General features: G+C 36.1%; 1 protein-coding gene across 7 annotated transcripts in view; it reads left to right on the top strand.

Moving 5' to 3' along the window:
• Window positions 1-17,507, top strand: part of tnikb (TRAF2 and NCK interacting kinase b) — a 70,732-nt gene that overhangs the window by 15,879 nt on the left and 37,346 nt on the right. For all 7 annotated transcript variants that reach the window (XM_059524865.1, XM_059524863.1, XM_059524861.1 and 4 more), the window contains exons 2-3: window positions 257-322; window positions 16,043-16,099. In XM_059524865.1, the coding sequence (XP_059380848.1) occupies window positions 257-322; window positions 16,043-16,099 (123 nt within the window). The remainder of the gene's footprint in view (window positions 1-256; window positions 323-16,042; window positions 16,100-17,507) is intronic.

The following is a 17,507-nucleotide window of genomic DNA, read 5'->3' as shown; positions in this document are numbered from 1 at the left end:
GTTAATAGGACATAATTTAGCATCCGTGCTTGTTTCAAAATTAATTTTCTGGCTTTGGCTCACTGGTTGCCTTAGTAGACTTTTATGTTCAACGTACAAACAGATTTAACCTTAATTGACACGCTTTGTTAGGTCTAATGACTGCAGTGTCTGCATTTCTGATGATCTCAGTGTTTACAGTACGTGTGATTCTCCTTGATGTTCAATGACAGCATAATGCAAGCTAATCTCCTCTTCTATTATTCTCTCCCCTCAGGACCCTGCGGGCATATTTGAGCTGGTGGAGCTTGTGGGAAATGGGACCTATGGACAAGTATATAAGGTAAATAATGGTGTATGTTTAGTCAAATGTATGATTGGCTCTATAGATCTATCCAGCTCAGTCTCAGAAACATATTTTGTATTTCCCTCAGCTGTTTGCTTCAAAGTTTTCCCTCTCCCTCCCTTGGCTCTTGCGTTGTACATGTGGTATGTTCAGACGTGTCAAGACTCATGTGTTTTCTTATACTTCTTTTCATTTCTCTGAAAGATTATTCGCCCCCTTCTATTACCTGCTCAAACTAGTGGGTGTGAGTCAGATTTTTCACTTACGTGCATATTTGGACAGGGTGATTTGTTTGTAAACAACATTCGGGAAAATATAAGGTTTAAGTTGTTGAAAATCACGGTCTGACATGGCCTGAACAGGTTGGGGTGCTTGAACTACTTTGGTTTGGTGTTTCATTTTTGAAAGTGAAAAGACTTGCATCATCTCTGGTTTTCATCCACAGCGATCAGACCGCTAATTCGGGTATGATTGATGCATGCTGAGAGGAGAATACTATTGATCTGTTTTTTAAATGAAGAGATCACCGATAAAAGTGTCGGATTTGACACTGAAGCCACGAGCGGTGATGTTGGAGCAGTTAAGCAGTCTGTCAATCTGAACCGCCGTCATTATGCAATACTTTTAAAGGATTAGTTCATCCTGTCTTCATTTACTTATCCTCATGTCATTCTGAACCCATATGATTATTTATTTTGTGTGACACGAAAGGAAAAGGTAGAATTTTTATACTGCCCTTTTCTGTGCAGATGTTTGAGATATGAAAATAAGTAAATATTGTGAAATGTTGTAATGCTGGATGAACTAACCTCTTAACATTTGAACAAAAATCTAATGCACACATATAGAATTATTAGACAAATTAAAGAAGCGAAAGAGGAAGTGGTTGTGATTGTCGCTTTTAAGTTCTTAGAGAAAAGCCACAGTTTGCAGAAGTTTTTTGGCCTGACATTGAGCTCTCTGTGCGAGTGCAGTCAGTATACTGAGAAAACCAGAAGGTGTGAATCTGAGGTGTTGCCCACTTGTGAAGGTGTATGGAGGGGTCATATCCTATCAGGTGCTAGATTTTGTTTCCCTGAGTCTCACATGATAAGAATGTTGTGAGAGATTTTATCTCCTTTTTATGGAAAATGAGACCGATGCATCACAGCAAAAGATGAACTCTGCTAATCAAACGGGCACCCTTCACGTATACTTAGCATGTGTTAATAAGAGTGAAAGAGAAAAAGTGTGAAGAAGGGAGAAAAATGAAAAATCATGTGAGACAGTGGAATTCGCTAATTTGTCAGCTGAATCCAGGCATAAATGTACTGTCATTCCTTATTAATTGAATATGCTCATTGCCAATAATTCCTCTGCCATGTTTTCTGAGTGCAATCTCCGAGTTGTTATGGGATCTTGGTGTTCTTCAACAGGTTTTGTGCAGTCAATTTATATGCTATTATTCCATACTTAATATTGATGCTTTTAGCTGACAGAGCTGGGTAGTAACCGATTACATGTAATCTGAATTACTCATGAAGTACTCATAGTTAGAGTATGTTATATTTTAAATACCCTCAATCAGAGAACAGTTTTTATTGATATATGATTATATTATGCACATCAGCCCTCTACATTGTGAGTAAATCATTAGCATATGTGAATAAATCTTCACTCTGGGTGACTAAATTGTCTAATATAAGCCACTAGCTAATAAATTCTCAGATGTTACTCGCCAGTGTTTGAGTTGAAGGCTAAGTGCAAGTTTAGCACTAGGGTTGGGCGATGTTTAGAAATTTAGCATCAGATGAGGTATACAGTGAAACATAGTGATGGACGATGACATTGGTGGGGTAGCAGCGACCGGGGTGGGGGGTGGTGGTGTTGGGATTGGAGCTAGGGGGTGTGCCCGAAGCGTGAATCCTAAAAAGGGAAAACAATGAATGATTTTGATGCGAGCGACAAAATACTATAGAACCACTTATCTGTAATAGAGATTCATTACAGATCAGCCAATATAACTCATAATCAATGATGCTGTCTACCTGGATGCGGCTTGGCATGACACCAAAATTTTCTGATAGTAAACTGCTGCCACGTTCTGTTTATGTCACGTTGACACAAATTTCACATGTTTTTAAACGGTCGCTTTGTTGCATCCAGTGTGGATGCATCCATTTGTGTCAGCACAAATTTAGACATCACTGATTATACTGAGTTCTAATGACTGATCTATATACTATGAATCTCTATTATGGTTCTATAGTATTTCTATCTATGGTTCTATAGTATTTTATCGCATCGCACCAATGGCATCCAGTGTAGACATGTGTTCGGAATCGTTAGTTGTTTTCCCTTATTAAGATTCACGCTTCGGGCACACCATATGCAACCCCGTTCCCCCCCCCACCCGCCGATGTCATCGTCCTTTGTGATGGTTCACTGTAGACATCGTCCAATGCTAAATTTGTAGACATTGCCCCAACCCTAGTATAAAGAGAGTATGTGCAATCATGAATCTCGAAAGTTACAGTGAAACTAAAAAGAGGTTGTGCATTCAAAAGTGTGTGTGTGTGTGTGTGGGGGGTGATGGACGATGACATCGTCTAGTGGACCAACACTATTTAGCACAGATACCTATATTTTCACTCGCCAGACCAACTTCAGAGTTTCACTCTGTCAAGCGATCTGTGATTTTTCCTGTCAAAACACCCGCCTTCCTTTGGAATTCTTCAGCTTTGTCTGGAGCTCACCTATTATCCAGAGCCGTAGAGAGATCTCTAGATCTCGGAGCCTAGATCTAGATATCCCTCTACGGCTCTGCTATTATCGTCCCTAGCCTGTTTTGATTTCAGCAAATCAGTTTGAGCGAACGCAGACATCCTGATTAATATTCATGAATCCAGCAGCTTGTTAATCTTTAGTGCATTTTTATATTGTTCTTATTAATAGAATTTTATTACTATTATTATTTGATCAGTATTATTGTTAGTTTTATCCCATTTTTTACAGAAACACTAAATGACCAAAAAAGCAGCACCACCATTCCTAAGTTGTTAAAACGACAAATATTCATTCATACATGGTTTTAATTCTAATTACCAAAGTTCTATCATTAACTAATACTTGATCATATATAATGCTTGACTGACTAATGTTAAGAATGTACTTTCAGATATTTAAAAAGATGTGCCATCTTAGACATTATATATACCATATTTTCTATAAGTTGCTCTTTTTTTCATAGTTTGGCTGGTCCTGCTATTTGTAGTCAGGTGCGACTTATTTATTAAAATTTATTTCACATGAACCGAGAGAAATGAACCAAGAGAAATGAACCAATAGAAAACATTACCATCTACAGCCGCAAGAGGGCGCTGTATACTGCTCATTTTCCTGTAGTTTACACTGAAGACATAGAGCGCCCTCTCATGGCTGTAGACGGTAATGTTTACTCATCATGACGAATTTTTGGACTGATGCGACTTATACTCAGGTGCGACTTATAGTCCGAAAAATATGGTGTATGTGTGTGTGTATATATATATATATATATATATATATATATATATATATACACACACACATATATATATATATAAACGCATGCATAGTATATCAGTCTGGCGAGTAAACAATTTTGCTAGCCAATGGCAATTCCATTGCCATGGTTTCTGGAGAGGGTTGCATGAATTCATGCAATAGCAATAAATGATTTGTCATTTATTGATTCTTCCTAATTCTTTTTCATCTTTTAAATTTTCCTTTGGTTAAATGCTTGCATGACATGCAAACCAATAAATTATTTTATTTTCATGTTTTAATTTGGATTGATGTTAAAGTCATTTTAATTGAACATTTTTATGATTTAATTAAAGGATTGGTTCACAAAAAATTTTTAAATTCTGTCATTAGTTACTCCCCCTCATGTCGTTCCACACCCGTAAGACCTTCATTTATTTTCAAAACACAAATTAATATATTTTTGATTAAAATCTGAGAGATTTCTGACTCTCCGTAGACAGCAACAAAACTGCAGTGTTCCCAGGCCCAGAAACGTAGTAAAGATATCGATAAAATAATCCATTATACATCAAAGGTTGAACCGTAATTTTACGAAGCTATGAGAATACTTTTTGTGTGCATAGAAAACAATAATAACATAATTTTTTCAACAATTCTTCTCCCCAAGTTACCATCTTCCGCCATTTTGGAGAGTACCCCAGAACGTAATCAAGGTAATCAACACTGTTTACATTCAGCATGTGCGCTCTTTTCACTGAACGTAAACAATGCTGATTACCTTGATTACGGTTTGGCGTACTCTTCAAAATGGCGGAAAACAGTAACTCTGGGAGAACTACAATTTTTGCCATGTAATTTGCAATCAGTAGCATACTACAATTTGTAAGCATATCTACCCAGCTTTTTTAGCTGATAAATACATTTTAAATGTCTTATCATTTTCTTCTGGAGAAATAACTCATTGATGACTCATACTGCACTGCACAGGTTTTTGTCCAATCAGATGCTCTTTTGATTGATTGTCCCTCCCCCAATTACAGCTGCCTTTAACCAACAGATAAAGCCTATTGGCTATTTAAAAGGCAGATGAATCTTTATGCTTAATTTTTTTATTTTTAAATTTGGGAATGGAAAAAGGATAAAGAAAAGAGATGGAAAAAGAGCAAAGGAAGAAGGAAATAAACTAAGAAAAACAACTGTCTAGTCCATAGCAGTCCAGGAAGAAAATTTGAGTTGTGGTTTGCTTTCTTGCACTGAAAAAAAAAAACTGTAGAAACAATTTTCACTGATTAATAAAAAAAAATAAAAAAAATGATGGATTGAAATAAATGTGAAATTTTGAAGTCGAAAAACTGAAATCTATGTACAGCTTCAGGATCAGGGTCCTCTGGATGGTTGCTTTAGTGTTGATTTATGGTTGATAGGGTGGTTCTTTAGGCATTGTGGATTTCTAGGGTGTTTCTGGTTGGTTGCTAGGGTGTATTGAATGTTCGCTTGGTGGTTGCTTAATGTCCAGCCCTCCTTTAATGCAAGTATTTCATGGCTTTTCTTTTAATTGTAAGTCAGATGGCTTAGCAAAGTAATAGTGCACCTCAAACAAGCAAAACCATTGGAAGTATAATTTAGAGTTGTTCCGATTCCGATACTAGTATCGGAAATATCTCCGATACCACAACAAATTCTGGCATCGGCATCGGCGAGTACATCAAACCATATACCGATCCGATACCATTTTCAAGACCTAGTTATGAACGCTAGCTTTGCCTAACCGCTGCACAGTTCTTCTTCGCTGTTCAGAATGCATTGCAAACACAGGACGTTGTGCTGTAATGCCACAAGCAACCCCTGTGTAGAGCAGCGAAGAAGAAATGAAAACGCGTTAGCAGCACTGATCTATATATGATTGGATCGCTCATCGCTTTCTAAACTGCCAACAGTGAAGCCGCTTCTATATTATAGAACAGTGGTTAGCAGTATGTCCGCTGTTTAGCAGTATTTCAGACTGGACCAACCAGACAGTAAAACGGCGACTAGGGACCAAAACGGTGCTGAAAATTTTAAAATGTGATGATACCAGCGTCTCTGTAGAACCGGTAGTAAGTTTGAGTATATTCGTTACCCGCAGCTGCGTTCAGTCGCTTCCGTGTTAGTCTAAGCGCAGGGCTCCAGACTGTAGCCGAATATATATACTAGTGTCTGTGAATATTAAACTGCAAAATACTATTTAAATATTACTCCTGCAAAGTCTACATCTCTGTAGGAGACGGGCGCAGATGCATGGGAGCTCGCTGTTTTGTGGCCTCTGCCGTGTGTCACTATATGAGGACATGAACGCATAAACCGTCACTTCATGAGAATTTAACGTTTCATTTGAGAAAACTGTCATATCATAAACACAGACACTCAAAGATCTTCATGGCGAGTAAATTGACAATATATTAAGCTACTGTTGTAGCCTACAGTAGATTTAGCTACGTCTCTATGTAGTAATAATACGTCTCTATTAATAATAATAATTATGCCTAGACGGTTGCTTGTTTTTTACTTGTTTTGTTGTAAAGAGATTATCTGATTAATATAGAATTTTTTATATTCCCAGACTTATTTGTTGCAGTTTTTTATACACTAATACTGTAAAACTAAAATACTAAAATGTTTTGTCAAGGGATAAGTCTGGAGCACACCATAAAATAATTCTAGAAATTTACACAGGGCTAGTAGTATATACAGCTGTATATACAGATACACACCCGGGTATCGGATCAGTACTCGGTATCGGCCGATACCCTGAGCCCAGGTATCGGAATCAGTATCGGGAAGAGAAAAAGGGTATCGGAACATCTCTAGTATAATTCATATACATAACAGACTGAACAGGATGAATTACTCACCAAAGTTTAACGCTTAGAAATAGTATGAGCAAGTGTGAGCAATAGTAGTAGTCATGATTTCCTTGGCAAACATATAATCCAGACATTCCCTCTGTACCGCATCCTGATTACCATGGCTTGAATAAACAGGTAGTCTGATAACAGGCAGCGAAATTTAGGTTTTAATATACATAAAGGTATATTTCTGTGTCTGTTGGTGAGCAATGAAGAAAGCACAGTGTCTCTCTCTCTCTCTCTCTCTCTCTCTCTCTCTCTCTCTCTCTCTCTCTCTCTCTCTCTCTTGCTCTCACTTGCTCATTTAACTGTGGGAGTTTTTCAAAAATACAAGCGCCTGAAGTTTTTCAAAATTCTGGTATTATTTAAAACAGCACAGGCATTCATTTATTATCATCTGTATGTGGAAGCAGAGTAGTTTTCGAACCAAATTAGACATTTTGTTGATGACATTCTGGTGGCTTTGGTGAAGCTGCATTCAGGTCGCAATCATCCATGATTTGACTGAATGTTTAATGTGAACTTAATAACAGAAGAAGGGAAATTACGAATCATGGTATTTATGTATTGCTGAACAGTTTTTCTGTTGACATCCATAACTTTTTTCCTGATTTGATATAAGATAGCTTTCCTCTTCTCTGAGTCAAGACTATTGATTTGAATTGCTTCATTATGTGGGTCCTATCATCTATTACTCTGATTTGCTTTCTATTTGCTTTTTAATGTGAAATCAGTCATTATTTATCTTAAGTAGAATGTAATTTATAGTCATCTTTTATCTATTCAGTTAACTAGTGGATTCGTAATGTCATTTCAGATAGTTGTTTTGCTTTGTTTCATTCTCAGAGAATGAACATTTGAATATTGATGATGCATTTCTTTCTCTTTTTTTATTCATTTAAGGCACTGATTATAAAAGAATCCTGAAAAATCAATTTGTCGAAGTTTCTGCAGAAATATTGAGCAGCACAAATGTTTTCAACATTGATGATAAGAAATGTTTCTTGAGCACCAAATTAGCATATGGTATTTAAATGATTTCTAAAGGATCATGTGACACTGAAGACTGGAGTAATGATGCTGAAAATTCAGCTGTCACCAGTTATTTTAAATACTAAGAACTAATATTTGATAGTATTGTTGTTTTTACTGTATTTTGTTCAAATAAATGCAGCCACGGTAAACATAACTGCTTTATATTAAAGATTTTTTTTTTATTAAATTGAATATAAAAAAATTATTTTCCCTCTTGAATTAATGTCAATAAACAGCAGATTTTACAATAACTAAGCAATGCAAAAAAAAACAGAAAAGGTCATCAGAAGTTTCAGGTTTTTTTTGTAAGACATTTCTTTAAAAGTAAGTTGCTTAAAAGATAAATGCGCTGGTCCTTAGCAAAACCCTTTTCGTTTTGGAGTCGGTCTGGTTAAACAGATTTCTTCTGCTTCACTCTGTAGTGCTGTAGCAGCGTGACTCCGCATCTCTGCTGGAGTTTGCGGAGCTCATCTTAACATGGTGCTTTTGTACTGTAATTGTGATAACTGTGCCTCGTGTTCACTTTACTTAGCCTCCAGATCTGTCTATTTGGGTCAACACAGAAAGAGAGATGATTGCGGAGTGGTCTTATTCTTATTAACGGGGGATCTTTGAACTCTCGGATTGTTGCGAGGCGGTTTAATTAGTCCAAGGGTCTTAGGTTATGACCTCACTGACCTGCAGGAACAGATGAGCATTTAAGAAGTATTGATTATTATATTTGACTAAATGCAGGTATAGGCCAAACACTGGAGTTATGGATTATAGAAAAAGAAACATTATAGAGCAGGGATGTGGTTATATAAAGTTGTTTATTGGTTTTTGAGAAAATGAACCTGTTGGAGCTTTGTTGGAGATGTCCTTGCGTACGTCTTCAGAGAGAAGTCTGTAGTCAAAAAAGCATATGCATAAATGAATTGTTCGCAATAAGATCTAGGCTATAACATGCATTTAGAAAATATATACATGGTGAATTTTCATTTCAAGAAATTCACAAGTTTGATTGCTCTGAGTCCGTGCAGAGAATCCCACACAGCCCTTTCTCCGGTGGGGCGCCATTTTGGGAGATCCAGAAAGCCATTAAAACGTGCCCTGTATTAGAAGAAATAGGTTCTGGGTCAGGATGTGCTGCGGTGGGACCGCTCATCTCCCACTCACATGACATTGCTTTTGAGAGAAATCTGTTATGAAGGAGAAAGATAGAAATGTGGGCACTTTTATCAAAGCTTGTGAGCTTTCTTTTCATGCACTTTTAAAGATTATAAGAAAGCATCATGTCAACAAACCCCCTTTAAAGGGATCGTTCACACAAAAACAAAATTGTCGTCATTTACTCAGCCAAACCAGCTTTACTTTCTTTTATGGAACACAAAAGAAGATGTTTTGAAGAATGTTCATGCTGTTAATCAATCGGAGTGTAAAACAGTGAGATACTGAGGCAAGTGAAAAGCGTTTGGTTAATGGGGAATATTGACCAATTGTGCGTCTTGTTGCCGAGCCCCACCTTGATATAATCATTGACAGGTTGGGGGCGTGATCGGCTCGGAATACATTTTCAAATCCACATTGACTAGTCTACACTGTTCACAGGGTATTTCTTGAAAATGCAATTGAAATGTCTTAAGTGTAAGTGTCAATCATTTAAGAAAATCATTTTGCAACATACAAAGCGTTAAAATGTTTTTAATTTACATATTAAAACTAGCGTAGAAAATGTCAAATGTAAATTATAAAATAGAATTTTTATTTTCATTTTGCTCTAAATGTTGCACATGTATGGGAAAATGCACATTTAATTACAGAAATACATTGCCATTTTGCATATTGCATTGTGATTTTGCGTATTACATTTCAAAATGAATTTTGATACCCTTATGCTTTCATAGAAATGCACCTTATATGGTGTAAACTAATTGTAACCAGAGTTAATACATTATAACACTTATAAATTAATTGTTACACTATGAATTTTAAATTATAATCATTTACGATGATATATAATGTATTTTAATTCACATTAAAAATAATTATAATGCATTTTACCCTTTAATAACCCTTAATAATGTATTATACATAAAGGCTTAAGTAAAGTTTTACCAAATATTTATATCTTTCTTATTTCAGTTAGATGTCAAGACAATTTCCAAATAATAACCTAAACTAAAACAAATAAATGCAGAATTTATAAACACCACAGACAGAACATTGACTAAATGTCAAAAACACGACACTAAAACTATAAATGACGCTTAAGTAACACTGGTGATCCTCAGTTGTTCAGGCAACCCACCGATTTGATTTTGGAAGGATGTGTTAAGAGTTAGAGATGTGGAAAACAACCTTAGCAACCACATACCAACTCCCTGGCAACTACCCACAACACCCTAGCATTGTAGCACTAATGTTTTTCAACAAAGCACCTAGAAATCTATGTCCACATTATGAGTGAAGGCTTTGCATATTCTTCTCACCCATACATTATGCGATTAAACACAAAGCTTACGGTTAAATAAGGAAGCTTCCACAATGAGGCTCTAAATAAAACACCAACTTCCTGCATTCCGTAAGTGACTGCAGGGCATGTGGTCTTTTGAAGGCTGTTCTCTGAATGGAAGTTGAGTGAAGAAATTCTGGCCCCTCCAAAGCTCTCTCAGAGACTGAGCTGAGAGGGTCACACTAGGTCACATGTCTCAGGAACAAGAGGAGCTGTCTGTAGAAGAGTGTGAAAATCACAAACCTCCTCCGCCTTCCAGGCCTGTTGCTAGGCTACAGAGAGGAAGTAGTGCGATGTGCTGCTTTTTTTTTTTGCAATGGCACCCTGTGTCTACAGTTAAGCGGTCCAAACACAGCAGGCTTGCAGTGACAAATGACTTCCTGATCCTGATTGTACAATAATAACTGTTCCGTTTTCACGACTTCTACAAAGACATATATATGGCTGTCATTGCTATTGTTTGGCTTCCCTACCCTCTAGCAGATACCGTCTTAGTTCTCACAACTGGAGTATTGAGTATAGCCAATAGCAGCGGTGATGATGAAACCGAGCAGCAATGTCTTCCTCACAGCGGTTACAATGCATTACTACTGCAAGCTCTCCGATAGCCATTTACAGTCATTTCAGATATAATGGGAACAGACCTCCGTATGCATTTCAGCTGCCAGTCTAGATTAGAAGGGTTCTGTGACTGCATAGTGTGCTTATCTGTTTGGATTCTAAAAGCATTCATTCACACATTGGCTACAAAAAAAATCTGCTGACAACTCTGGAAAAGCCAATCTTTTTATAATATTTTTTATAAGCTTAAAGCATCCTGTGACTTTGTTGAAATTGTGTTATGTATTTTTGTTCACAACCATATTTACTATTTTTGCAGTTTAGTTTATGCTCAACATACTACATAAGTGCAGTTTGCATATATTTTAAGTTTTCCTATTGCAAATGGGCAATATACAGCATAGTACACTTTATGGGGTACTGTTTCCTATGATGCATTGCAATCAACTTGATCATTCATTTCCATTTTTATATCTCTTTCTTTTAGTTCATTTATTTTAATAAGAACTTAACAGAAAAAAGTTTTAGAATGTTTATCATATACATACTTAAAACACCTTTTGATTTTATTTGATCCCGTTTCTATTATTTTAATTTATTTATTTTTAAGATTTATTTTTGGCGTTTTTTGACTTTTATTATGAGAGAGCGGGCGTGTAGGATCAGGACAGGTCCTTGAGTCAGGGTTTCTAACTTGGGACTACCCAAAGCACAATGGCAAGATATGTAGGCACTCTGCCCAGAACTATTGGTGCTGACATTTTATTGCCATGAGAATAGTATCAGCTGCTGACATGGTATTAAAATCTCAACTACCTACCTTCTTAAAGGGTTAGTTCGCCCAATTTGCAAAATTATGTCATTAATAACTTACCCTCATGTTGTTCCAAACCCGTAAGACCTCCGTTTATTTTTGGAACACAGTTTAAGATATTTTAGATTTAGTCCGAGAGCTCTCAGTCCCTCCATTAAAACTGTGTGCACGGTATACTGTCCATGTCCAGAAAGGTAAGAAAAACATCATCAAAGTAGTCCATGTGACATCAGAGGGTCAGTTAGCATTTTTTGAAGTATCGAAAATACATTTTGGTCCGAAAAGAACCTTTTCTGTCAGACGCGTCCGATTCGAGAACCGAGGAGCTGATGATACTGCGCATAGGGATGGGACGGTATGAAAATTTAATATCACGATTATAGTGACTAAAATTATCACGATTATCAATATTATCACGGTTTTGTTGAAACGAGATGAAAGTGTTCAAAAATAGTTGATGCTCACACTGAAAACATTTCAGCAAGTTTTATATTTAATAATCAACAAACAACTAATAAAACAAGCAACTCTATGCACTTAATTTAAAGAAAGATTAAATTCTGTGGCATTTCCTTCCTTACAATGAAAAGTGTAGAAGCATAGAAAAGCATAGAAAAGTCACTGACTTTCGCCATTCCTTCTCGAAAAAAACCAAAAAAACATTGTGCGCTGCGCTTGCGTCAGACTGTTGCTGGCTGGACATGATTTAATAGTGAGTTATTAAAACCGCGATAATCAAACACGGTTTTAATGATAATTCATTTTTAAACGATATTACTAACCTTCAGCACATTTTATCACGGTTATCAATAAAACCGGTTATCGTCCCATCCCTAACTGCGCATGTGTGATTCAGCGTGAAGCAGACTGACACACAGAGCGTCTGAACCGAACTGATTCTTTTGACGCCATTACGTCGAGCGCAAAAGAATCGGTGAACCGTTTTCTTCAACCGGTTTAATAAATCGAACTGTCAGAAAGAACTACTGGTGATCCGAAAACCGATGCAACTGGTTCTTGACTCGTGAACCAGTCATTATTTGGCTCGGCTCGGTGTTCATCTTCAGTTCTTTCTTCACAGCAGTTCAGTCAGTGTACTGTTTGAGTACATGAATTACTCCGGGATATTGGTTTGTTTAACTCATTAAAAATTAAAAAGTTAACAGCTTAAGTCATATGTGGATTAATGCGTATTATAGATGCAAACCATTTAAAACGATTCAGTTCAATTTGGTGAACTGGTTCAAAAAGATCCGGTTACATCAAATGATTTGTTCTTGAACCGGATATGACAAACTGCTTTGTTTTGGACTCTCTCTCACAACAGACACGGAAGAGAAAACAAATTTAAAAAATTTAAGAAACCTTAAGAAAATTTAAGACCTTTTTATATAAAAATTAGGTTTGCTTCACTGTGTTGAATAATTGTTATATAAATAACATGTACTTGCTTACTAAAATGCAAAATTGCAGTTATTTTAAAAATAAATATGGTTATTTTGATGAATACAGTCAAGTTTATCATGAAATGTAATGAGGTCATGTGACAACAGTTTGAAACACTTTGTTGCATTTTGCTGACTGTTTTGCATATTGTTTTTAAAAATATTGCTCAATGTATGGCATATATGTGCAGTATGGTAATATTCCATTCTGAGCACAGTTATATTTATCATTAATACTGCACAGACATTTGCATCTGGCTTTTTTCATGGTTTATGGCAATTGAGGAAAGTCTTATCTTACACGTCAACGGTCCAGAACTTTTCAGTTAATCTGTCAAGATGGCAGATGGTTTTTCCAGTTAGCAGTCGGCCCTGTGAATCTCCTCGCCAGGAGAGACGTGGAGCTGTAAGGCGCAAACCCATCACACATGCACCCGTTCACCACGTCCACACATCTGATTGATTAACATGCCAGCATAATTTATTACTTTTAGTCCGATGTATTATCATGATGATTGGCTCATGTGTTTTGTCACAGATGTCTTCAAATAAGCCAACATTTTTGTCTAGCCAGCATGTTTTCCAGTTCAAAAGCTTCAAAACTACCAAGCCATATCGAAAGCAACCGCCCAGAACAGGCTAGAAAATCCATTTAGACTACTTTAGAAACTACATAGCAATTACCTAAAACACACAGCATGGGGAGAAACACTTAAAAATTATAGAACAATTAATGTGGATATATATATATATTTTTTTTATCTTTGGTTTACCAAACAAGATTTATGAGGGAACTGTAGGGCATTTGTGAGTTGATGAATAGCTAATAAAAAACTAAATCAAAGGTAACATTATAATAAACAATGGGGATGCATAATTAGTCAAAATAAAACAGAAATTCACATGTGCAGCTTGTAATGCTACAACGCTACAACGCTTAACATGTATTTGGAAAAACTATGTGCAATGTTCACTTTCTTAACTTTCACGTTTGCATAATTTCCTACATTTTTGTGGACAGAACTTTACAACATTTCATTTTTGTTATATTATTTAAATATTAACTTAACAAATCTTGGTTTACTTAAAGTAAATATTTTCTGTCCATAAGGTTTAGCTGACAAAAAAGGTTTTGGAACCTCTGTCTGGATGGCTTAAATATAAAGCTGATGTAAATGATACTTAAAGGGATACTTCACCCCAAAATTAACATTTCGTCATTAATCACTTACCCCCATGTCGTTCCAAACCCTTAAAAGGTTCGTTCGTCTTCGGAACACAATTTAAGATATTTTGGATGAAAACCGGGAGGCTTGAGACTGTCCCATAGACTGCCAAGTAAAATACGCTGTCAAGGTCCAGAAAAGTATGAAAGACATCGTCAGAATAATCAATCTGCCATCAATGGTTCAACCATAATGTTATGAATCAACAAGAGTACTTTTTGTACAAGAAGAAAACAAAAATAACGACTTGTGAACAACAGATGAACAACATCTGCTGAACGCAAACTGTGTACTCTCTTCTGTGTCAGCCGCGCTGTATGGATGTGCTGTTTTCATTCAAATCAAAGCATTAATACATGGAGCAAACATATCCTTGTGTCGCGGCTGACACAGAAGAGTGTACTGGGGTTGGGCGATATATCTAATGATATGATCATGCGCACCTAGTCAGTAAATCCAGTTCCGTGATTACCGCTATATCGCCATCACCTGCTTTTAAATGGAGCGGCATTTAATAGACAGAGCCGTAGATCACTGACAAGCTACGCAATATTGCGTTCATTAGCCCAGATGATTCGCCTTCGATAATGAACGTGATATTGCGTAGCTTGTCAGTGATCTAAAAAAAAACATGCTGTAATAAATTGATATTTATTTGACCTAATATTTACTAATTGAGGAAAAAGTTTTTGAAAAAATTAAATAAAGATTAATACTACAGTTTCGTTTCCTACACAGCTAAAAATAGAAGAAAAATATTGGTATTTTGGTTGACCACTAGTAAAAATTAGTTATTAGATGCTCAGAATAGTTAATTAATGGTCAAAATGGCATCAAGAAATGATGTGAGCCCTATTTGAACTATGTGTCTCAGTGTTTATTTAAATATTTAAAAGTCCCCTATTCAGTGATTTTCTCATCGACTATGTTGATTTTTATATTGCCCTGTGGTTTTGGCGGGTTTCTCTACTCGTTAATACTTTGCAGTAGCGGTTGAAGTTGTTAATGAGCACTGGTGGGACTTGTATGATGCCCTTTCCTCATGTCGTCCTATTTCTTTCCCCCCTTTTTCGCTCTTCCCCCCCTCCTCTTGCTGAAACATCTCCTCTGCTCAGAATAAAAGCAGTGGGAGTGTGTTGGGTGAGGAGATGAAGTGTGCATAATTCATTCTGAAGAGCACACACTGGGTGATTCTGGTGTTTAGATGAATGCACTTCTGCTCAGATCTGCTGCCGTATCTCCCGCTATTGTCCCAAAACACGGGACCTGCTGAGCGTGCAGATGATATGCGTCGACAGTGTCTGTTTCTCTCATTTCTGGTTATGAAATAAAATTGAGCTTGGGGGAAGTGAGCAACTTAACAGGTAAACATGAGGGAATTGGGGCAGACCTGGGACAGTGATTTCCATTTCCAGATTCCTTCGGTTGCATAACGCTTTTGGAGATTTGAGATTCGAGTTGTCATCTGGTGGCACTGTAACACACACATTCACAAACCTGAATTAGTACAGATCATTCACACAGGTATTTGGGTCTGTTTCAATCATTCTAGGAAGCGTGTGTGTGTGTCTGTTTATGGGTGTGTGTGTTTTTCTATGCTGTTACATAATTATGCCGCGTGCCAGAGGCTTACATCCACCTATTCTTCTGCCACAGATAGATCCCATTACCACATGTTCAATAATGCCATTGTGATGTTTGTATGACGCTCATGAATGACATGTCCTTTCTCTTATCTTTCTCTCTACAGGGGCGTCATGTTAAGACCGGCCAGCTTGCTGCAATCAAGGTCATGGATGTCACAGGGGTAAGGGCGCAAGTAGCTGCCTCGGTTTCCTGTTTCTCTCCATGTTGGTTTTACTTTTACACTTTCACTCTTTGCTTGTTGCATGATGTCATTTAAACACAAACATGAATGCGTCATGCTTTACCTACTATAAGTTGTGTGTGTGTGTGTTGTGTTGTGTTGTGTTGTGTTGTGTTGTGTTGTGTTGTGTGTGTGTGTGTGTGTGTGTGTAAAAGATGGATGGATGAAACAAAAAAAGTACCAGGGCTATAAACGCCATAGGCTTTGACGGGCCACTACTAGGACACACATCGATCCCTCAATATTCAGTTATTAGCAAACTTTTGTTGTGATTATTATTATTTTATTTTTTTCATGGCTGATTCATGGACAGCGCATCATGCATTTTGGAATATTTTAATTATGAATATTTTTTTTATTTTACTGAAAGCTAAATATTGGTAAATGTTAACTTTTCAAATATTTTATTAATGTTATTAATAGAAAAAATATGAACATATTAATTACTATATTAATACACAAATTTTCAAAAATCATGGACACATTAAGATTTTATTAATATTTTTTAAAGTCTCAAATGCTCATTAAGTCTGTATTTATTTGTTTAAACATACATTAGACATTGTTAGTATTAGTATTATAACTTATAAGTGATGTAAAATAAAATTTAAAAGAAGAGTTTTGTTTATTTTCTTTTATTAAATTGAGATAATTTATTTGAAATAATGCTTTTAAGGTCACTTTTCCATCCTTGCTGAATAAAAGTATTATTTTTGTAAAAAAAAAAATCTTTCTGACCCCTAATTTTTGTATGATTGAGTATATTAAAATTGATGTTAATTTAATTTTGGCAACACTTTAGTATAGAGAGCAATTCTCACTATTAACTAATTGCTTATTAGCATGCCTTTTAATAATATATTGGCTGCTTATTAGTACTTATTAGTAGAATATTAAAGCACATATTCTATATGACCATATTCTACATCCCTAATCCTACCCAATACCTATCTTAACAACTCCTTTACTAAATATAAATGAGCAGCAAATTAGTAGTTTATTTAGCCAAAATGTATTAATAGTGAGAATTGGACCTTAAAATAAAGTGTGACCTTAATATTTTATTTACTTAAAGTTATATATTAGCCATTTAAATGTAAAAGTGACAAAAATGCCTGGTATTGTTATTTTAGGTTTAAAATACTTTTTTTATTATAAAAAAAAATTAAAAAGCCATATTCATGCCATTTTACAGGTTGGTTCTTTTTCACAGGGACTGTAGAATCATTGCTTTGTTTTTTGCTTGTTCTAATCAACCGGACATAGCAACAGTCTTAACCAGTGGCATTAGTTTAGGGCGGGGCTATCTGTTTGGCTGACCAATAACAGATGGATGGAGTGTTTAAGG

Source organism: Carassius carassius, chromosome 35, assembly GCF_963082965.1.
Source record: "Carassius carassius chromosome 35, fCarCar2.1, whole genome shotgun sequence".
Classification (NCBI taxonomy): Eukaryota; Metazoa; Chordata; class Actinopteri; order Cypriniformes; family Cyprinidae; genus Carassius; species Carassius carassius.
This window is presented reverse-complemented; position numbering and strand designations above follow the sequence as displayed.